Raw genomic sequence first — 25,073 nt, 5'->3', positions numbered from 1 at the left:
TCTTGGGCATCCTTGCCACACGTAACACATTTGGCTGGATTGGAACAGGACTGGCTGGTGTGATTGAACCGCTGACATCGATAGCAACGCGTAGGGTTTGGGACGTAAGGGCGAACGGAAATTATCTCATAGCCTGCTTTGATTTTCGATGGGAGTTGAACTTTGTCAAATGTCAAGAAGACAGTGTGGGTTGGAATGATGTTCGTGTCAACCCTTTTCATAACTCTATGAACAGCCGTTACGCCCTGGTCAGACAGGTAGTGCTGAATTTCTTCGTCAGACAATCCATCGAGGGAGCGTGTATAAACGACTCCAAGCGAGGAATTTAAGGTACGGTGCGGTTCCACCCGGACAGAGAAGGTGTGGAGCAGAGAAGTACGCAGCAATTTTTGTGCCTGGAGGGCACTGACTGTTTCTAACAACAGGTTGCCATTCCGTAATCTGGAACAAGACTTTACAGGACCTGCAATTGCGTCGACACCTTTCTGAATAATGAAAGGATTGACCGTGGAGAAGTCGTGACCTTCGTCAGACCGAGAAACAACAAGGAACTGTCGCAACGATGGAAGAACTGTCTGTGGTTGAGACTCAGTGAACTTACGTTTGTGAGCAGACATAGTGGAAGGTGAGGAAACCATTGCGGAAGAATTCCCCATGATTACCGGCGTCTCCGATGGCGCGCTCCTCCCTTGTGGGGGCCCTCACTGAGGGCACTCCCGCCTTAGGTGATTGTTCACACCTCAGGTCACACCTCCCGACAAACGGACGGAGGGACCAATCGGCACTTTCGGAAGGTATCAGCTCGGGTAATCACCCCTCCCTGGGCCTGGCCGTTATCAGGGGGTACGTACGTGTCCTACCTGTCTACCTGGGGCGGGGAATTACGCGTTACCCCGTCACCGGCTACGCATGGAAGTGCGTGGGTCGGCCTTCAGACACGCACAGGGAGGAAAAAAGAGAAAGGGAAAGGAAAGAAGAGGGGTCTCAAACGCCGCAGCGGAGAAAAGGGCGAAGAGAAGAGGGAAGGAAAAGAGAAGGACAGAGGAAGGACGAAGACTTGCAAGTGTAGAAAGCAAGGAATTTGTAACAGTTTCGAGCGTCTGTCTCCGGACGTAGGCACAAACCATACTCCCAGAGGGGGAGAAAGGGAAGGAAAGAGCCAGAGGTGGAGGGGGGGGGGGGGGAAGATGGGGGGGGGGAAGATGGGGGGGGGGGGGGGGGGGGAAGGATGCGGAAAAGGAAGGTATGCAACCCAGAAAGGAAGGAGGGCCACATTAGCTCGGGGTCCCGTGCTCGCTACGCATGTGTCCACAAAAGAGTTGTGGACCCCCTGGGGGGGGAAGATGCTACTTGTGCCTTTGGGGACCTTCAGGGACTTGGTGACAGGATAGGGCTGCTAGTTGTACCGCCCCAGTAGCCTAGGGATAGTGTCTTTGACTAGTAATCAAAAACATCCTTGGACCAGGTTTGAATCCCACCCCTACTTAGATTTTGAATAAAAATTATCAGCAATGGCAGCTCAAGACTCCCGGCATAAGAATTCACCCTCATTCTGCCAACAGCTTTGTCAAAGACGGCAGAGGAGTGGACAGAGGTTCAGGGCACTCTCTTGCCCTTATGGTGGGAAACTGACAAATGTGGAAGAACCAGCAATGGTCAACTGCATGAGGGTGCAGAAGTAAATGGAAACTACTGCATTAAAGACATATAATGTTTACCAACAAGATATGTTGCCTGCAGCTGAAAAAATCTCACAATGGCCTCTCCATAGGGCAAAAGATCCCAGATTTGTCTCCAGCATTTGGATCTCTGGAAGGAGGTGAGGATGAAAAAAAGATTGAATAACCAACGACAGGATTATGTTTAACGGAATATCATAAGCTTTCACATGGCATAGAAACTAGAATATCTAAAAGGGAAATGCTAAGGCTCAATCTAGATAATAGTGGGGTAAGTGAAGTGAAACTAAAAGAAAACAGGTTTTCTGGTCAGATGAATATGAGTATATATCAACAGCAATAGAAAATGGTATAGTGGGAGTAGGATTCATTATGAATAAGAAGGTAGGAAAGAGAGTAAGTTACTGTGAACAGTTCAGTGATAGGGTTGTTCTCATCAGAATTGATATTAAACTAACAACAACAGTAGCTCAGGTACACATGCCAAAGTCACAAGCAGAAGACGGAGAGACGGAGAAAGTATATAAAGGATATTGACTGGGTAATTCAGTACATAAGGGGAGATGAAAATTTAATAGCATGGGGGACTGGAATGGTGTTGCAGGAGAAGGTGAAGATGAAACAGTTAAAGAAGACTATGATCAGAGATCAGAAAGACTAATGGAGTTTGAGAATAAATTTCAGCAACAGCAAATCACAAGGGGAGAACATGTACGAGGAAAAGCTGGGAGATATGGGCAGGCAGAGATTCTGAAATCAAATATTCGGAGCAAACATAGGCTCAGATTATAATTTAGTAATGAGGAGGAATAGCATGAAGTTCAAGAGACCAGTTAGGAAGAAACGGTGCACAAAGAAGAGGAATAGGGAAATACTAAGGAATGAGGAGATACACTTGAAGTTCTCTGAGGCTGTATATACTGTGATAATGAATAGCTCAGAAGGCTGTTCAACTGAAGAGGAATGATCACCTCTAAAAAGTGCCGTCACACAAGTTGGTAAGAGAAATATAGGTACAAGGAAGATAACTGTGAAGAAACCCTGGGCAACAGAAGAAATACTTCAGTTGATCGGCGAAAGAAGGAAGCACACAATTGTTCAGGAATACAGAAACACAAGTCACTTAGGAATGAAATAAACAGGAAGTGCAGTGAAGCTACGGTGAAATTGCTACATGGAAAATATTAAGAAATCGAAAAACAAACTGTTGGAAAGGAAACGGATAGATAACATTCCAGCAAAATTTCTAAAATTATTGGGGTAAGTGGCAACAGAACAACTATTCGAGTTGGTATGTAGAACATATGAGACTGGCAATATACCATCAAACTTTCGGAAAAACATCATTCACACAATTCTGAAAATTACATTAGCCGGCAAATCTGAGAATTATCGCACAATCAAGTTACTGACAAGAATAATGTACAGAAGAATGGAAAAGAAAATGAAGGATCTGTTCAACAATAATCAGTTTGGCTTGAGGAAAGATAAAGGCACCAGAGAAGCAGTTCTGACATTCCTGTTGTTAATGGAACCAAGACTGAAGGAAAATCGAGACAACTATAGGATCTGTCGAACTGTAAAAAGAGTTAGACAATGTAAAATGGTGCAAGATGTTTGAAATTCTGAGAAAAATTGAGTAAGCTATAGGGATAGATGGGTAATATAAAATCTGTGCAGGAACCAACAAGGAACAAATAAGAGTGGAAGACCATGAATGAAGTGCTCGGACGGGGATGTAGCCTTTCGACCCTACTGTTCTATCTATACGTCAACGAAGCAATGACAGTTATAAAAGAACAGTTCAAGGGAGGGATTAAAATTTAAGATAAAGGATATCGATGATAAGATTTGCTGATGGCACTGCTGTCCTCAGTGAAAGTGAAGAAGAATTACATGATCTTTTGAATGGAATGAACAGTTCAACGAGTACAGAATATGGATTGAGACTAAATCGAGAAAAAACGAAAATAATGAGATGTATCACAAATGAAAATAGCTATAAACTTAACATCAGAATTGGTGATTATGAAGTAAATGAAGTTAAGGAATAGTGCTATCTATGCAACAAAATAATCCATGACAGGTGGAGCAAGGAGGACACAAAAAGCGGACTAGCACTGCCAAGGAGGGTATTCCTGGACAAGAGAAGTCTACTAGTATCAAACATATATCTTTTGAGGGAGAAATTTCTGAGAATGTAGGTTTAGAGCACAGCACTGTATGGCAGTGAAACACGAATTGTGGGACAATCAAAACAGTGGAAAATCAAAGCATTTGATACCTGTATGTTGTGTTATAGAAGAATCACGAGGCCTAATAAGGCAAGGAATGAGGAGGTGCACCGCAGAAGTGGCGAGGAAAGAAATATATTGAAAATACTGATGTGAATAAAGGGACAGGATGATAGGACATCTGCTAAGACATTCCATGGTACTTGAGGGAACTGTAGAGGTAAAAACTGTAGAAGAAGACAGAGATTGGAATACAGCCAGCAAATAACTGAGGGTGTAGGTTGCAAGTGCTAGTCTGAGATGAAAAGGTCGGCAGGCCACATCAAACCAGTCATAAGACTGTGTGTTTGATTGGTTGTGTCATAATCTGAACTGTATGTCAGTAAAAGACACATCCTAATCTCTTGTCTGATGTATAGTCAACATTAATAAAGTCTGATTATAACGTGAAGTAGTCTGAATACTGATATAGTAGTCGTTGGTATCAAATCAACATTTCAGAAGGTTTCATCTAGTCAGGTAGATGTGTTTATTGGTAACACACACACACTGACGAAACTCTCGCAGCAGGTAGGATGCTGTTGAGTACGTTCCACAGACACAACAGTAATGCATCAGCATAATTACCAACAAACCTTATAACAATGCCAGCAGGCTGGAGATTCAACTCTTATGACCGTACCTGCCTAACCAGTACATGGAGGTGAGACTCATCCAGGGAGAAATGTTTTCTATAGCAAAACATATGTTTTAACATTACTTTTGACTTTACTTTTAACATTTCTAGCTTCACTGTCTTCCATGTGTTATGACTCCACACCCCTTCTTAATATATAATTTTTTGATGTGGAAGCACAGGTAAACTTATTTGTTATTTTTTTTAGAGGAGACTAAACACACTCAATATGTAACTGAAAATCTAAAATGTATTTTCATCAAATGTGTAGTGGCATGAATTGAAATCAAAATTTTACTTGTTCTAAAATCCTTCATCATTGCTCCCTTGGAAAATATGTTTCTTTGAGATGTCTGCTACAAGCATTCATAAAGTATTCATAGTGTGAAACTGAATGGTTTGTCTGATTTAATAAGGCAGTCTGCATGTTTTTTTAATAAAGCAGACATGGATGACACATTAGGTGGATTGTAAACATGCAACAACTACATAGAGGACTAACAGACAAACAAAAGCCCCTGATAATCCCAAACCAACTCCCAATGCTCAATGGCTACAGGAAGTTCTTCCAGTTTAATAACCAGAGACTAGAACTTTTGTAGAACGCCTTTTCAAATATGTTTGATCTAGCTTCAATTAGAACATGAATCTGTACAATTTACAAGTAATACATAAAATCGATCCAAGTAACACAATTATGGCTTTATTAATCAAGCTCTGAACAATAACAGAAATAAGCCTCTTGTGACTCCACATTTACCAAGACAAAAGAATCATACAGAAGGTGCAACATCAGCAACACACAGGACAACTGATGTGACTAGTACAAACTAAAAGAATATAGGACGAGTGAGTCAGCACTGTTCTACACGTATGTAGATGTGAATTGTTGGTAGACAGCATGGTGAAGACTGTTGTGTGTGCACACTTTCTATAGGCAGCTTCTAGTGACTGGCCCTCTCTGGCACAGTGGGGGCCAATTTCACTGTAACTGGAGTTACGAACAACAATGGTCAAATTTATGCTTGTTCTGTACACATACGTCACGCATTCTCAGACAGCCAACGAGCAATGGGTAGTGTTCTGAGTGCCCTGCTGTGAATGCCACAGGTTATGAGAGCATTAAATGAGAGTTGTTTAATGAATTTCTACTCCAAATGTTGCAAGTTGTCATCGCTGATGGTTGTGGCAAGTAATACAATCTGCATAAGCAAGCAAGAGACATAATTTGCTGGATATTCACTTTATTCAAGGGGAAAGCACGCGCATGTGTGTGCCAGAACTGTCGCTTGGAATCCTCAACAATGTAATCCCCATTAGTGCCTCGGCATGCACAAACCACCATCGTTCGTGGATCTGACTATAGTAACAGGATACAGCAGATTGAACCTCCACATAGAAGGTAACGGTTTTAGTATTATGCCATGTGTTTACTTGGCTTCCCATCAGATCATATGTCCTTCAAAAGCAACAATGAGTGCCAGAGCAAACACATGGTTTCATTGTTCTTCCAAATTTCCTTTTCTTTCAGTTCTCACTTGACACTGTTGTGTGAAGTAGCTAGTAACAACCCGAAATTATTTTCTACTGACAGTAAAATACTTCTGAGCAGTCAGTGAACAATGAAAGAAATATTTAATTTCTCAACATATCAGGGCAACCAAGCACAAAAATGCATTTACCAACATTACTGGGAAGAAGATTTCTTTGCTTTCAATGGCAACTGTGACATTGAGTCAAAAATTGGAATTTGAATTTGACTTGAGTAAAGCTTTAATTCATGCCTGCACCCGATTGTGGAAACTACACATTCCTACATTAGGTCAGTTTTTAGATAAGTCTGAGTCAAGTCTGTGAAAACTTTACTTGAATGAACGTTACAATGAAATAATGAAAATAATTACAGTTAAAGTAAAAAGATTTGAATTTCAATCAACGAGTCAACTGATCCTACAGTTCATTTTATTGGCAATATCGACATCAGACTATCAGATCTTTCAGGTGAATCAATAACAGCATTCCTGCTTACAAAAGAGTGCCCAAAAAAGTTAACAATTCACTCATTGCACTGTTATTTAGCAATTCATTACAGTTACTATAACCTGAAGACAATCAATATGACACTGTATTACTTTTTTTCTTAGATCCTGCTCCATATATGAGGAAGGCTGAGACACTTAAAAAGTGCCTTTTCCACTCATGCTTCACATGACCTGCAAAACACAATGTTTTTTTACAAGGTGTCAGAAGCTTGTTTCTGGATGTCAACAAATTGATTTCCAGTATTAAAAACATGTTTGTGAAAGCCCTGCCAAGGATTAATCATTTAAAGACAATGCACCATATATACCTCTGCCCCTTCGACCTATCATAATGAGATGGAGGACATTGATTTCAACAGCAGTTTACTACACTTCAAATTTCCTGAGTATAACTGAGGTAGTCATCACTCTGAAGGATGAAGCATCTTAAATTGTAGCAGCGAAGAAACTTCTTGAGTCTTGAAGTGTGAGAAATAACTTAATTTTCATTATGGCCAAGTTCAGTTTCGTGGCATAAGTGATCTGCCAGATTCAAGAAACGGGGGAGTCTTTGATGAAATACGTAAAAATTGTGGCTGATGCAGTGGAAATATTGGAGACTGTGACAGGGAAATGGAGTTCATTAATTACAGGAAACTGTAAAATGGTGTTTTCGAAAAATTCTGATTTTGATAAACAAATGTTTTGCTTAAAACTTTAAAGTTATGTACTTTAAACATATAAACAACAATATGCTAATATAAATATGCTGACTTTGTGATTGTCTAAATAGTGCAATCTAGTAAATAAATATGCATAATGTAATGTTTTTCTATAATGCATTTTACTGCCCATTTTATCTCCTTATAATGTCTTAACTTTCACTCTCTGTCAATTATAAATTTGTTACAACTGTTCACGCTTTCTCAGCAGATATGTTCAATATACGGCTCTCAGTCTGCCACCAAAGCACATTCTGCTTATTCTACAATATTTCCTCAAGGCAACTGCTCAACACTGTCAGCTGCAGGTGGTGGCTACTTGCTACTGATGGATAGCAAATAGCAACTGCTGACGATGTTGAGCAGCTGCCTGTACGAAAGATTTTGAGATTCGCAAAATGTGTTGGTGGCAGACCAAAGAGTCATATACTAAACAAATTTCTTGTTTCAAAGTACTTCACACTTAGGCACAAAATGTACTAAAAAATTTATTAATATGCAGCTACATACATTCTACTGCAGATAATGTTACCTTTTCTTTCCTTGCTCGGAAAGGAGCTTGACCTTCAATCATTTCATATATCAAACAACCAAAACTAAACCAGTCAGGGCTGAATGTGTACCTTTCATTATCAATAACCTCAGGAGCTGCAGACAAAAAGAAAAATCACAGAAAATCATAATCGCAGTATACTTGCGAGCAACTCTGCATTCTGTGTCAAGATATTCAGCAGATGGCATACCCATATAACCAACAGTTCCCACTCTGCCGCGGACCATCTCTCCCTCTGGAATTTCAACTGCCAAACCCAGATCTGATATACGCACGTGTCCATGGTCATCCAGCAAAATGTTCTCAGGTTTGCAATCTCTGTACACAATTCCTTGAGCATGCAAGTGTTCCAACCCACACAACACCTGCAACATTTCAGAATTCTTTCAATACAACACAGAACACAGCAATCAAACTTAGTCATAACCATGATGAATATAATAAAATTACAAATTGTCCTTTCTCATGAAAAGATGGTACATCCTGATTAAAAAGGATAGCATTCATTAAAGATTACTATCAAATAAAAATTCACTAATCACTTATTAAGACCGGCATATCTTGGTTGCCTACTTCAATATTCAATATACACTCCTGGAAATTGAAATAAGAACACCGTGAATTCATTGTCCCAGGAAGGGGAAACTTTATTGACACATTCCTGGGGTCAGATACATCTCATGATCACACTGACAGAACCACAGGCACATAGATACAGGCAACAGAGCATGCACAATGTCGGCACTAGTACAGTGTATATCCACCTTTCGCAGCAATGCAGGCTGCTATTCTCCCATGGAGACGATCGTAGAGATGCTGGATCAAGTCCTGTGGAACGGCTTGCCATGCCATTTCCACCTGGCGCCTCAGTTGGACCAGCGTTCGTGCTGGACGTGCAGACCGCGTGAGACGACGCTTCATCCAGTCCCAAACATGCTCAATGGGGGACAGATCCGGAGATCTTGCTGGCCAGGGTAGTTGACTTACACCTTCTAGAGCACGTTGGGTGGCACGGGATACATGCGGACGTGCATTGTCCTGTTGGAACAGCAAGTTCCCTTGCCGGTCTTGGAATGGTAGAACGATGGGTTCGATCACGGTTTGGATGTACCGTGCACTATTCAGTGTCCCCTCGACGATCACCAGTGGTGTACGGCCATTGTAGGAGATCGCTCCCCACACCATGATGCCGGGTGTTGACCCTGTGTGCCTCGGTCGTATGCAGTCCTGATTGTGGCGCTCACCTGCACGGCGCCCAACACGCATACGACCATCATTGGGACGAAGGCAGAAGCGACTCTCATCGCTGAAGACGACACATCTCCATTCGTCCCTCCTTTCACGCCTGTCGCGACACCACTGGAGGCGGGCTGCACGATGTTGGGGCGTGAGCGGAAGACGGCCTAACGGTGTGCGGGACCGTAGCCCAGCTTCATGGAGACGGTTGCGAATGGTCCTCGCCGATACCCCAGGAGCAACAGTGTCACTAATTTGCTGGGAAGTGGCGGTGCGGTCCCCTACGGCACTGCGTAGAATCCTACGGTCTTGGCGTGCATCCGTGCGTCGCTGCGGTCCGGTCCCAGGTCGACGGGCACGTGCACCTTCCGCCGACCACTGGCGACAACATCGATGTACTGTGGAGACCTCACGCCCCACGTGTTGAGCAATTCGGCGGTACGTCCACCCGGCCTCCCGCATGCCCACTATACGCCCTCGCTCAAAGTCCGTCAACTGCACATACGGTTCACGTCCACGCTGTCGCGGCATGCTACCAGTGTTAAAGACTGCGATGGAGCTCCGTATGCCACGGCAAACTGGCTGACACTGACGGCGGCGGTGCACAAATGCTGCACAGCTAGCGCCATTCGACGGCCAACACCGCGGTTCCTGGTGTGTCCGCTGTGCCGTGCGTGTGATCATTGCTTGTACAGCCCTCTCGCAGTGTCCGGAGCAAGTATGGTGGGTCTGACACACCAGTGTCAATGTGTTCTTTTTTCCATTTCCAGGAGTGTATTTACGGTGTAGAAATCTCAACATATGTGCACTTATCTTTAATTTTCACAAGATAGAAAAAGCTAGTTATTTCTTCCTTTTGCACCTCATTTATCCAGAAATAGTAACAATAATAGAAAATAAAACAAAATTAGGTAATTGGTGCAGGAACTAGAATATTAGGTTCTGAAGGCAATAGTGGACATCTTGTTCTTTGTGAAAGGGTGCAGTCAACAAAACTGAAGGGAACTTACCTCTGCTGCATAAAATCTAGCCCTATGAATATCAAAACCAGGCTCACCACCCATATTATAAATATGGAATTTAAGATCACCACCATTCATGATTGTCAGAACAAGGCACAGAGCATCCTTAGTCTCATAAGCATAAGCAAGACTCACCTGGAAAAATAAATAATAATTCATAAATAATATTAATAACAATTTATTCTTAAATACTTCTGTCACTGTATAAATTAAGTGCATATGTGTAAAAATTAAGGAATATAACAGTGTCACCCAGAATAAAATGCTCAGTTTTCAATCATCAAACTACAATATCTGTAGCAAAGCAGTCATTCCACACTTTTGCTGACACTGATCCTACATTTCTGTTGTTAATCTCATCTTTATCAGCATAAGAAATATGCATTAGAAACAATGAAATATTATCCACAACTACAATATGCAAATTATTATTTATTACATGAAAGATAATACTTTTAGGGAGGCGAGAACCAATCAAGAGTAAGTTTATATTAGATTAGATTCTGTTTTTGTTCCATAGACCCAAAAAATGAGATGATTCTCGTGGGTGTGGAACATGTCAGAAACTGAAACTTTAGTCGTAAGTTACTAAGATAAAGGGAAGTTGGCGACTGCCATTCGAGAGTACCATACTAAACAAGTAAATATTTATTTACTCCATAACTGGTGGAGAGCATTCTCAAAAAATACACTACTACAACAGTAACTTAAGAAGGAAACAAGGCCAAAATTTACTCCTTAGCATTCGTAGAAGTAAAGTTAAAGAGTAAGGTGTGCTCACTGGTTTCTGCATGTTAAATATTGAATTCTATGGGTTACTTGGACTACAAGGAATATATAGAGATGTCAGAAGGGGTACACATCCCAAGAATGACAGTTTTAATGGAGAGAAAAGACCCACTCACAATGTACTGCGATATTGACTTCAAAGAGCAGTTTGTGTTTCCTAAGGAAACTTCAGAGTCACTGCAGTGTGTGCTGGAGCCATTACTGTGACATAATTCTGACATGAATCATGGTTTGTCTCCTACACTCCAACTTCTTTGTGGACTGTGAATCTTTTGCACTGGTACTTACCAAATCAAACACAGGATCTCATTAATATCCATCGTACCACTGCTGGAAGAGCTTTCAACAGTGTGATAAACAGTTTAATTGTCTTTAAGCCTTCATATGTGTCATGTCACAGAACCAGGAACAAAAGGGAATTCTACTGAATTGGTGGATTCCCAAATGTCATATGGGCCATAGGTTGTGTAGATATATCGGACCTGGGGGTATGGAGTACTTTTAATACTTAGGAAGATGAGTGGCAACCTGTAAGTAGATTTTAAATTACTTTCTTGAAAGAAAGGTATCTGACTACATTACATTTTTTTTCTTTTCACTGACAGCTATGGGGCGGGCCTGGGCATGTGCACCCTTGCATATATACATACTTCGTTCTTCTGGAGCACAAGCAGAACCATACAGAAATCTCAAGAATTTCCTTTCTATCAATACAATACAAAAATCATCTGTGATACCAGTATGAATATTCAAGTATGACAAACGGGTTCCACACATGTTGCACGAGTCTGGGACAAAACAGAGCTGCTGCAGAATTTGAAAAGGACAATATGATGAGTTGCTTGTCAGAGATAGTGGATATACTGTCTGTCTCCAAGTATCTTATGATGTCTGTGTTTTGACACCAAACAAGAACTAAAGAGTGCTACAACACAGCCCTTATTGCAACCACATGTTGGGAGAAATGTTTCAAAATTCTCTCTAAAACAATGTAATCTAAACAAAGCAAGTGTGGGAATATTATTTGTGGCTGATGTAGTTCTGCAAAAATTTGGAGCAGAAGCTGGAAATGTGTTTCACCCTGATACCGTGGAGGTGAATGGCATAGGTCTATTGATCTATGCTCTTCACCCAGAAGCAAGAGCTGCAGGCCAAGCTGTCAGAAGGTCTTTTATACTTAATTATTTTAATTAAAATTAAATCTAGTTTGCTAGTAAAATGAGAGAAGAATGTAAAGACTTTTCCATCTTAAATGAATAAATAAGGCACTGGGTCATAGTATAATTATTAGAATGTACTTATGCTGAAATAAAATCAAGCAAATAACATATGTTTTATACATGCAAAACATAGTTATGTTCATTTACAGAACCTAAATTTCTTGAGCAGATTGCATGAAGAACTAGAACCTGAAGTTGGCTCCATTTTGATTTTCAGCTTATTCATAACTTCCATTTCAATGTTATGCTCTTCTTCCATCATTTCTCTCTGTCTTTCGATAAACAAAATTGTTGCACTGTATTACTCTCATATTAACTGCATTTTTAGCAAATGAAGCTTATTTGCCTTTCTGAACAATTCCCTGTTCTTCACTTCAACTGCGTGCTCTCTGCCTTTTTTCAGGGACACATGTTCTAACAAGGTCCCATCAAAGAATGGAAGGTTCATGACTATGGGATAAAATTGCACAGCCATCTTCAGAGTAGTTATCATCATCGATATTGCTTGAAAGGACCACGTTATCTTCAGCTGTGTCATCATCATTAACTCGAATTATCCCCTCAGAAACTTGTGGGATAATATCAACAATCATCTGACATATATCATCTAGCTTCGTCTCAAATACTCTGTCAGTTTGAAATTGTTCTCAATTACATTTACCTTTCATTTCCTCTGCTTTCTGTCTCATGCCCTTCCAAATTACTTTTTCCAACGTGTCCATTTTGCTTTTCAGCATGTTGACATCGTGCATTTTAAATTCAATAACAGTTACGTACTTTTTCACTGTTCAAGCAAACCACTTATTTTTTTAATGTTTCTTAACACTTAAGTTGTCCTTGACTATCTGCATGTTGTTGTTAGCTCGTATCTCAAGCTGGGGGAAAAAAAGTATGTGGTGCCACTTAAATTAACATGTACCATCCACCAATTATTACCAACAGTAGCTGTAGATGATGGGGTTAAGGGGTGACCAATAGATACACCCATTAATAGCACATTTATTTTTCGTCATACACGGATCTTGTCATTAATACAATAGCATTTAATTTCTTTTAATTTTAAGAATTCTTTCTAACATAAATTACCCTACTGTGATATTATTGTCAAAAGGCGATGCAACACTGTCTGCTGGCAATCGATACTTTTCAAGAGGAAATGACATGCACGTGACAGCAGTGCACAGAAATGGCTTACTTCTTTAGTAAAAAAGACGTTACCACTTCAGTTATAACTAAGGCAGTAAATACAAACTGAACTCTCCAACAGTTACTGAAAGAATACATTACTACAGACGTAATTTACTAAATTAGTCCAGACTATAGGAGTAAGAATTACTACAACACTAATTTATATTAGTTGGGTGCTCATCGGCCTTACTGTATCATATTTTACAGTATAGTCCCATGTAATTGCTAGAATAATTACACCACCACAACAACAGGTCACTGGATAATTTTAACACAGTTTTCCTGCCTACGAGGCAGACAAAAGCTGTGTGACTATTCATACTGTCCTTTGTATACACTCAATATCACTTGTAAGCCCCATCTGATATGGAGTAATATTCCAAAATAGTAATGACAGTTAGTAGTGACAGATGAAAATGTAAGATGAGCAACAGCTTCTGGACTAAAACATCATCCAAACTTTTTCAATTCCAAATGCAAGTTTCATTACTGTACTTTGACAACGTAACTGCATATACTTCACCAAAATAAAAATACGATACTGTGAAGTTGTTGACAAAAGTGAAACTTGATACTTGCACTACAGCATTCACAGACCAAAACAAGAAGAGTAATCATCAGCCTTTATGGTTAGATGATACTGAGGAAAAAAGGAATCTTGTGACAATGATCAGAAAAGGAGGACAGTTTACTTTAACACTCCGATGTTTATATGCCAGCACATGTCGGCCAATGGTCAAATCACAAAAGTAACCTTCTCAGTCACTGTGTCACTGATTCGAAACACACAAAAGAAGTATTAAAAATCATACAAATAACACACAATGTCACAGCGGCACAGCGGACCAATGAAAGATTGTAAAACTACAGAAATATGCTAGCATTAATACCACACAACTCAGTGAGAGGAGTGTACTACAGAGAGAGGGGAGGAGGGGGAGGGGACAGGAGGTGGTAAAATCATGAAACTGATTAGATTCCAGGTTCTGGCAGATATGTTGTAGAGTTATTATTAAAGTTGTAGTTTTAAACAACACAGCGGCAGGATACAAAAAGATGAGAATCAGCAGTAACAACTCACAAATACTCTACATTAATTTCAAAAACAGACTGTCACTGGATCACGTAATGATAACTACATATCACGGAAAGAGTTTAATAAAGACACTAAACTGACATGAAACGATCCCATGACGTAATATCACTGATGTGAATACTTTTGAAAAAGTAGTATTCTAATTGGAAATTGTATTCAGTGACTCATGACGAAATTTAAGTTGCATACAATAGCAAGTAGCAGTACACACTCTACATAGAACATGTGCATAATTTCTTTACTGAAGAATCCCAGCTTGTATACAAAAGGATGATTATCAGTGGGTTAACGCACAAATATCCAACTAGGAAAAAACGGCGAGTTGGAGATGGCAGGGGAGAGTAATAATTTGGATTTCACTTAAAGCTATTTAAGAGTGTGTTTCATCCTGAGTTTTTGGAAAACAACAAATAAGTACAGCTATTTGTAGCTGCTAGCAATAGCTGTGCAATTTTTTGCCACTTTCCATGATCTTTTGTAAGAAATTAGGATGACAAAATTGCCACTTGTAGTCTAAACACCAATGAACCACCACAGCATTCTTTAAACAAAATTCTGTAACTCTCAATAGCCTTTTAAAGACAAGATAATTTTTAAATCATATAATTCACAGACACATTATTTTGAAACAATTTTAGGTGGGCTACACTATTATATTAGAACATTTCTTAGCATTCTGAGAAACAGATAACTTTCAATGCAGTATATACACAAAATGAATGTATTATGTGGCTATTTCCTCTACAAAATGAACAAGTAAATGCAAGTTAAACAGGGGTCACTTACCACAAACTTTGAATTGATTTTCTGGAGTATCTGTTTTTCAGTTAAAACCATGGCTTCTCCTTTTCTTTTTTTAATTCGTTTTTTTTCTAATTTCTTACAGGCATACATTTTTCCTGTTGCTCTCACCTGGCAAGCACACACTTCACCAAAACCACCTTTTCCTAAAACTCTGTACATTCTGAATGTTTTATACGTGATTGGCTGGCTGAAAAATAAAAAAAAAATTAAGACGGAGATTAAAATTTATGTACAGTGTTTGCATATAAAACAATGGGACCCAAATTGGGAAAAATGCACTGAAGATATCACTGCAAGCAATTAACAAGTAATATAGTTTATATACTACTTTTCGCAACTGTAATAAAATGCTTATTTAAGCCATGTTCATTTCTCTTTATTTTAAGCCATCTTCAGTGGCCACTGTAACAATACTGCTTTTCTTACAAATCTGTTTGCCAACATCGTAAACAGTACTCATGTTTTAAATTAATATTAAGCAGTGGTACATCACTATTATTACACATGGTTTTTTTTTTCACATTCTTATATATAAATGTTTGACTTCAGTACACTGTACTTTACTGAATATTTTCATGTTGTGTACACCCACTTACACCTCAAGTACTTTGTATTGATATGCATGATGTGACCATCTTTTGTTTTGTTTTTGTGGTTGCGGAAACATCTGCTATTCCCACTCTGTCCCTCTTCCTCTGTGTGCATGTGTGTCTTGTGTGGGGATGGGGGCTAGGGAGTGGGGGCATGCACATGCTCAATGGAAATGACAATTGATTGTGCAAACTATTACTTTGTTAAAGCTACTTTGTAATGGTACTGTGGTAAGTGATCAAGAGTGGTTATGTTGCCTGGTGTATGCAGTATTGTTTTTATGGTGGCTAGACGGATTGTTGTTTATCTACTACAGGTTTTATTAGTTTAAATAATGTCTGGTTGCTAAAGTTTGTTTGGTTATTTATTATATATTTCTTTTTTGTGACTACATTTTGAATTATGAAGTTTTTTGTTGTGTTAGGAAATGTTTTTTTTTTTACTGTGTTTGATTATTTTTATGTCTGTTTCTATTGTGGTGGGGTGGTGATTTACTTGTTGGAGCTTTTCTATGGGCAACAGGTATTTCCATGCTCTACACTCTTTATACATTATTACAAATATTTTGCTGGTATTCTGTAAGTACAGAGCATCGCAGCTGTAAAACTCCTCCTGGAAATATTTTTGTATGGAGATATAACTTTGGTAGGCTACTTTTACTCGTTGTTTCTTGATGATGTTACCAATTCTGTGTGTCATTTTGTTTCCATAATTGAGAGGATTTCAATTCATCTGTTCAGCTTTAATGTTGTGGCCTCACTGTGTATTAGTGGTGCTGTGATGTGTATGTCTGTAGAGAGTGCTGTGGGTACCTGCATTTGTGTGGTGTTTTGCTTTACTTCTTTAGCTTTATTTTTTATTTTTGTGTGTTTCTGTTTTATCTTATTCAGTTTTGTAACTAGAGATTCGTCATATTAATGGTTTCTTGCTATCCGAGATATTATGTCTAAGTCTTTACTGTAGTTGTGTTGATCTAGTGGTACTGTGTTTTATCAGTGTAGCATATATATGATAGCTGCTTGTTTTTGAGACTGTAAGTGGTTTGAAGATTGGTATAGTATTTTGTCTGTTGCGATGGTTATTTAAGAAGTTTATTTGTCCTGTATGTTCTTTCTCTAAAGTGAACTTTATGTTTTTGTGAAGTGTGTTTATCGATGTGCATAGCTGTTCTATCTTCATTTCTGGTTCCTCTACCAAGCAGAGGATGTCATCCACAAAGTTCCACAAGTATAGTAGATTGTATTTTCCAATTACTATTTTTTGAAATATTCTTTCCTCTATATTGCTCATGAAGATATTTGCTAACTTCCCTGAAATGGGGGATCCCACTGGCAATCCTTCCTCTTTTAACCAAATTATTTATTGAATTCAAAGTAGGTTCAGTCAGCAATAAGGTGTAGGAGTGTGCTTATCTCTAACAATGAGATGTGTTCCAGTGATAGCTGATTTAAATATCTAGGTCTTGTTCTATTATCTAGATTGTTTTCTATACTGGGATTGTAGAGTAAATGTTTTCTACATCAAATGATATCAACATAGTTGTATCTGGAATGCATATGTCTTTTATGTGGATTATTAGTTCTTCTGTGTTTTTAACTGTTCTATCATTCTGTGTTTTGTACGGTTGTGTGGGTGTCTTTAACAAACGTCTGGTGAGGGTGCATGTAGGTGCCATTCTGTACTTTACGACTGGTCTCAAGGGTGTGTTTTCTTTCTGAATTTTTAGTTGTTTCCAGAGCTATGGAGCATTACAAGCTTTTTGACTGTCATCAATTGTGTGTTCTATAGTCTCCCGTACATTTTTCATTTATGGGCGGAACCTGTTTGTTTGGTCAAGCTTGAGGTTTATGATTTTATTCTATGTAATATTTCTTGTGTTTTGTTACCGTACTCTTGTTGACTTCCACTTGTCAACCTTGGTTATCATTTGTTTTATCTGTGCATTTTCTCGCTAATTGTTTTCAGAGTTTCAGATACTGTTGTCAGCTCTCATTTTATTATGTTCATGTCTTGTATCTATGAATTCTTCTTGGACCTACGTTCTTGGTGGTCATACAATTCCTCTGCTCTTGAGATAGTAGTGTGTTCTCAGATTCTAAGATCAAATTTCATATTAATGTTCATTTACTTTTGTGTTTGTGTTGGAGTGTTTTAGTGTATCTGTCAATCTGTGTTTTCACTTGCTTTTTTGTCTTTATTTTACATGTTCCTTGGTGTTACAGGTGTGTTCTTCAACTTTGTGTATTGCATAGGAGAGAAGAGCAATGTTGTTTGTGGTGTCAGCTAAGTGCAAGTGTGTTTCATACAATTTACATTTCAGTTTGTGTTTTTTAGTGCATAATGTTGTGATTTCTCTAATAGGCTACAATTTTTGAATTAATGACTTTGCTCATTACAAAAGATGGTTCACACCCTATGTTACTTGTATAGCTGTGACTGTGGAAGAGAGGCTTACAAAAAGAGACAACATGTACAAACAATTAAAACTCTTCAAAAAAGTACTCTTGGGTCTTGGCACACTTATGTCACAAGTTTTTTCCACCTTTGGAAGGAATCTTTTTAATTCTTTTTCTGAATGTTGCTTTGACCTTGTGCGTGTCCACTGTGTTGTCCTAGAGGGCTGTCTTCACTTGGGGACACAGTAAAAAATCTGCTAGGGCCACAACAGGATTGCAGGGAGGTCTGGGGAATTACTGCAGTGTTGTTCCAGATGTGGTAGTTGTTGACCAGGAAGCAAGTGTTGCTTGGTGCAGTGAAATTATGCAGCTTCCAAATAGCAACAATATTAGGCATAAATATGGTTTTCCTTTGCCTTCCCTTCTCTTCCATGTTTTCAGCATTTCCACGAATAAAGCATCTGGACGGCCTGTCCCTCAGTTACAAATTTATGATGGCAACACCCTTGGTGTCAAAGAAGACAATGAACATATCTTTGGCCTCTGACCTGTTCATTCTCTCTCAGCTGTCTTTGATGCACTTGTGTCACCTGAACACAACAGCATTTGATAGGATTTCACTTTCGAGCACTTCTTGGGTCATGGTTAATGTCTCCATAATCTATTTTCTGAGTCCTGCAGAAAATTTGATAGTGCAACACGGTTCAACAGAACCTAAATAAAGAGCCTATACATGGGTAAAATAAACCATAGTAAAATCGCACAGTAGCTTGTAAGCAAATGATGCTAGGCGAATTTTGAAAGAGACTTCTCCTCCTTCCAAATCCACTTGGGGCAAGTGTACTGTACATCAGAAAAAATATGATTCATTATTTTTAATACAAACAGTATACAGTCCAGAACAAAAATGTTGGAGAAAACAAAGGACAAAGAGAGGACGAACTGGGTGAACATTCATCCAAAAACATCAATATGGTAGCTGATGCATAGTAAGAGAACATACTGATATCTTCTACATTTACATTAAGAGCGAAAACTTCAATGTTTGCTTGGAAATGGCTACCTATTACCACTTCAGAATTGCTTCTTCTCATTGTGAAATTTTCTGTGCCACAAGGGTAAAGTTTACTAAGGGCCACTAAGATGCTGTACATATGTGCAGTTCAGAGCAGATGTTGGCAATGTGTCATCGTATCAGATTACAAGTGTAAAACAGTCCTGAATCCAAAGGTTTTTCAAACCAAAGTGCTTCCCGAGCCACAGTTTTATGTTGCCGGTGTATCACTGCCTTCCTCTGTCCCCTGAAATGACTTACCAATCAGTTATATAGGGACTTGCACCTTAACATGGACATAACATGGACCTACACAATGGTGCAACTTGATATTTTTCAGATATACAATCCGTTTCCAGATATGAATGAGGCCATACGTGATGCCAAAAATCTTAGGAATGATTGAGGTTTGAACCTTGATTGAACCTTTGATTTACAGTCTGAAATTTCTCCAGTTAGCCACTAAGCAGCACCATGTCAACTTGCCGCCAGCTGATAGGAGGCTAGCACAGGGTATTATATACCAAACTCTTAAATAGATGACAGCAACATGCCAGAAAATACAAATTTCTCAAATTGTGTAGACAGTCTATGATAGGCTAGAAGGCTATGGCTTCACTTGCCACGAGGAAAGCAGGCTGAATATACAGATCCTGCAATTCTGATAACTATCATCCCCAAGCTATCATTACACAGAAAATAAAAGTTTCTTCTCCACTGACAATAGTAACAAAAGAGATGACCTCATAGTTACTACATTGCTTACTCAAAACCAGCTGCTACTCCTGCCAACTTAAATTTCTATGATTGGATGCAGCCTACATTACCAACATACACTTCGAAGTAAGTGTGCAGGCATCCCTTCAGAAACTTTTATCAGCCATATTGTGAACTTTCTTTTCACACCGCTGCAGAAACAAATAATGATTAAGAATAGCTATCATACATTGGCAACAAATTCTTATGCTTTCTATTTGATGTCCTCACTAAACAAGGAAACAGACTCGAATCTATACAGTTAGGAGAGTGTCACAAGGGAGTATAATATGACTGCACCAAAGGAAGAATGGAGAATAAGATTTATTGGCATATCGCCGATAATGTAATACGACGTGATGCAAGACTTAATCAAGCAAGAATGGGAAAGGAGTGGCCAATTTCAATTTAAACCTGGAATGTGAGATAGTGATTTGAGCTCCCATCCTCCAGAGTACGAATCTAGTATCCTTCCACTTTGTCACCTCACTTAATCAATCAGACCACCAGGGTTGCCTGCATCTACTCCTATAGACTAACTCCACAGTGATGATGATGTTTTGAACTTTAAAGGAAGTTAAACAGGGCTAGAAAACATACCAGTATTGACTAGGTCTTCAATCAATTTTTTATACGTTATGGGCTTCAGCTATATGCACCAATTTTGCTCCTACAAATTTTCTAACACCATTTGCCCACCCGTCATTAAGTTGTCTTCTTGGTAATATTTTACCTCTTAGAATCTTTTGTCCGTCAACCATCCATGGTTGTATGGAATGGATAATGTCATGGAAAAAGACAAGACAAGATGACCAACAACAAAAGTAAAACACCTCCATGGACAGCGTAGCACATGCTCACTCTTCTTTCTGTCTTACTCAGTTGGCAACATTTGGAAGTCATGCATGAAATTATACAGTGGGGAAACAAACATGAATTACCACTTTGTCTGGGATTCATAAGCGTTTAGGTAACTTTTGATTCATTTCAACAAAATTGGCATGCTTCTTGATAAACAAGAGACTGATTCAAGCTACGTGAGTGAACTGAAGAAATATAATTATATCAACATTACAGCTTGCATTAGATTTCTTCATCAGGTTAGTGAGAAATACAGAGATTTAAGAACAGTCAGGAAAGCAGATTACATTTCACCATAAGCGTTGTCAGCAGTCATAGAGGAAGTTTTCAAGTTCTTCAACTAGAGAAATGAAGAAGAATGTGTGTTAATGGAACATAATCTGAACCACATTCATTTTGTTGATGGCATTGCACTGTTTGTCTCAAGTGCAGACAGACAGACAAACAAAGAATGGGTAAACCAAGTTTAAAAGTAGACCTGAAAGTCAGTTACTGTACAACTGAAGTAATACATAACCAACACATCAAAAAGAAAATTATGCAAATTAACAACAAAGTAAAAGAATCAGTTGATAAGTTTTTGTTTTTGGGGAAATTGGAAAATGTGACTGGAAGCAGAGCACAAGAAAAGCAAAGAGTAGACAGCAGTGCTTTTTATAAACTAAATACAGTTTTTAAAAGTCGAATTAAATCTAGTTTAGATTAAGAAATGAGTCACTAAAAGAAATAGGCCTAATTAACTTTTGCTATTTGGACAACGAAATAACTAATGATGGTCACAATGCAGATGACTATGATGACTGGCATTGTCAAGAAAAGTATTCCTGAGAAAGAGAAATTTTCTAACACTGAATACCAATTTCAGAGCCAGGAAGTTTTTTGTGAAGGTATTTGTCTGGGATTGTAATCTTGAATGGAAGTAAAATGTAACAGCAAGCAGTTCAGAAAAGAAGAAATAGTAGCTTTTACAATATGGTGCTAAAGAAGAATTCTGAATGGGGAGATCGAATAACTAATGAGGTGGTACTGAGTCAAACTGGGACAAGAAAAAATTTACGTCACAACTTGAGAAAGAGAAGGGTTCAGTTGATAGGACACATCCTGATGCATCAACTAATAGTCAATTTGGTAATGGAAAGAAGTTTTTGAATAAAAATTGTAGAGGGAAACCTAGGTATGAAGACAGGAAGTAGTTTCAAATGTAAGCAGGCTGCTACAGTCATTTAGAGGTGAAGAGGTCTGAACAAGATAGAATATTTGCTATCTCTGTCAATAATTTCTGACATGAATCTTTTTATTGTCCACCGAGAAACCTAAAGATTTCCAATAGTTTTTGCATTCAAAAGGAAGGAAGGAATGAAAGAAGATTATGGTTTAATGACCTGTCAGTGATGAGGTCACTAGAAATGAGCACAAACTTGAATTGGGGAAGGAAATTGGCCATGTCCTTTCCATAGGAACAATTCCAGCATTTGTCTTAGGTCATCTAAAGAAACCACATAGAAATCAAATCTGGAAGGTTGGACAGGGATTTGAACCATAGTCCTCCCAATCACAAGTCCAGTGTGCCAATCACAAGTCCAGTGTGCCAATCACAAGTCCAGTGTGCCAATCACAAGTCCAGTGTGCCAATCACAAGTCCAGTGTGCCAATCACAAGTCCAGTGTGCCAATCACAGTGTCACCTTGGTCTGTTTCAGTCTATGTCTCACAGCCACAAGTAAAAACTAGCAACACACTCTTAGTTTCCTGTTGAGACATTTTACAAGCTCGCTTCTGAAAACCCTCTTTAGTTCATTAAAAGCACTGCAGCCTGTTTTTACTTTTCTTCTGGTCTACATACAACTTTCATTCTCAACTACTATAAAACAATTAATTGTTAATTTGCATAATTTTCTTTGTAATGTGAGGTTTAGGCATAGCTTCAGTCTTACAGTTACTGATTTTCAAATCTGCTTTTCAACTTAGTTTACACATTCATTGTTTAAGTTTGACAGCAATTGAGACAAACAGTGCAATGTCATTAGCAAAATGCAGATGGTTTAGATGATGATATATCAATACACATTCCTCTTCATTTTCCCAGTTTAAGAACCTGAAAACTTCCTTTACAACTTGCTGAGAAAAGTTATGGTGAAACTGAATCTCCTTACTGTCCTAATGAAGATACCTAGTGGAGTCTGCAGCATTTCTTCAATACACCCACCTAACTTGAAACAATGCCTTGTTTCTCAACAGGCATTCACACAGATTTTGTTGAAATCACCCTTATGAACCCTAGGCAAAGTGGTAAGTCATACTTCTTGCCCAACGGTGTAATTTCATACAAGACTTCCAAATGGATGGTAATAGTGTAAGGCAGAAAGTAGAATGAGCATGTGCTGCACTTTCTACAGAGTTGACATTATGCCTTGAGAAACATTTTTACTTCCCATGCCTTGCATCACAATTATGTGGCAATCATTTTGAATCAACAGAAGTAGTTCTCTTTCCTGCAGAGGCATTCAAAAATGTAATGCCAGAAGATGGGTTCCACATCTTTGGGAGATATGCAGCATCACGTTAATATGATTCAAATGAAAGTGCTTCAGTAAATACCATGTTGGCCTTAATGAATTATTTCATGAGATAACATTAATTCCCATGCCTAACAGACACACACACATATCAAGTTTCACTCTTCCACAACTGATGCTGCAATCTTTGTCTTGGACATTCATTTGTCCTTGACCCAACATTGTCTTTCTGTTGCCCTTCACCTCTGTACCAACATATGCCTTCTACTGACCCCTCTCTTCCTGGCACATTCAGTACAGTTTGGGGAGACACAGCTGTAACTTAGAGATATGCAGTCCCAATGTTATCTGCATCACAAAACAAAATTCTACAAATTATAAGAATTGTTCCATGCTATGCATACACCATAGACATATATTCTATACACAGTAGACATGTACTCTTAGATCAAATTACAATGTGTTGCATGGGAATTCAAGAAACTCACCACATGACTCTACAGAAACTCTAGATACATGAGTAACCTTTTCACCAAGAATATGGGGAAATACAACTACAATCAGTGAAAACTGTGCCTGGGTACATGACACTGACCTCCTATGCCTATCACAACTGAAACATTGTAGACAACCCTAAATGAGCAAGCTTCTGTGAGAAAACTCCTAAACTGGCATCAACAGTCTGTTAAAATCTTGACAGACCTTACCATGAGAGCTGACAACAAAGGCATGCAAACACAACTCTACATACATGAAAACAATGATACGTGGGTTCATAATCAACTCTGATGGTGATTCTGGTGCATTACAGGAATCACTTTTAACACTGCAGCCATTTTCTTTGACGTCCTTGTGATTTTCCATTCTCTTCATTTATTACCTTCTCCACAGAACTTTATTGGGTGTAGGCACCAGAACATGTACAATAATGTAAAATCATATCCTGTGATTCCCACACTAACCCATTAACTCTGAAAATGGTAGGCAAGACAGTATACCTCTTCATCGGTCACCATGGAAGAACGAGTACCTTTAAGACACCCACCCCAACCTCTTAAAGCCTGGCTGTATTGTGTCAAACTCACAATTTATATTATCATTATGCTTGTTTGTCTGTCCACTTTAACTTCAACGCCATAGTTTTCATGGTGGAATTAAAGCACACATTCCATACACTTCATTCTTTTGTTATGAATTACAGCTTATTTTAACACGTTCTTTCAAGCTCTGCAGAAGAGCTTTGTTTTGTGATACTCAGCGCTATTTGAATTTTAGTTATATGTTCAGTATTCCCTCAGTAGCTAGATAGTCGGTTGCTTCCCCTTCTCCATTAACCCACCCTTTTACCATCTCACACACACACACACGCACACACACGCACACACGCACACACGCACACACGCACGCACTACAGAATTTAACAGTTTTACACTACCTGATCCTGAAAGCTTAACACTGGGCATATTATTCATTTTAATTGTGGTGTTGCTGACATGTCTCATTTCAGTAAATACACTGACTTGCTTTTTCCCTGCCAGTTCTCTACAGCTTCTTCTTCAGTAAAAATACCACCCAATATGTCAACACCGCAATTTTTGTGTCTGGTAAATAATATTTTTAATAACTTTAAATGAGGTTCTTCACTTACATTTTCGAATTC

At 38.8% G+C, this 25,073-nt stretch overlaps 1 protein-coding gene across 3 annotated transcripts in view; it reads right to left on the bottom strand.

Moving 5' to 3' along the window:
• Positions 1 to 25,073, bottom strand: part of LOC126473559 (G protein-coupled receptor kinase 2) — a 164,728-nt gene that overhangs the window by 54,651 nt on the left and 85,004 nt on the right. For all 3 annotated transcript variants that reach the window (XR_007586481.1, XM_050100693.1, XM_050100694.1), the window contains 4 exons: positions 15,223 to 15,427; positions 10,132 to 10,278; positions 8,076 to 8,250; positions 7,865 to 7,980 (listed from right to left, as the gene is read on the bottom strand). Coding sequence is in view for 2 of the 3 variants with exons in the window: in XM_050100693.1 (XP_049956650.1) it covers positions 7,865 to 7,980; positions 8,076 to 8,250; positions 10,132 to 10,278; positions 15,223 to 15,427 (643 nt within the window). In the remaining variant the exon portion in view is untranslated. The remainder of the gene's footprint in view (positions 1 to 7,864; positions 7,981 to 8,075; positions 8,251 to 10,131; positions 10,279 to 15,222; positions 15,428 to 25,073) is intronic.

Source organism: Schistocerca serialis, chromosome 4, assembly GCF_023864345.2.
Source record: "Schistocerca serialis cubense isolate TAMUIC-IGC-003099 chromosome 4, iqSchSeri2.2, whole genome shotgun sequence".
Taxonomy (NCBI): domain Eukaryota; kingdom Metazoa; phylum Arthropoda; class Insecta; order Orthoptera; family Acrididae; genus Schistocerca; species Schistocerca serialis.
This window is presented reverse-complemented; position numbering and strand designations above follow the sequence as displayed.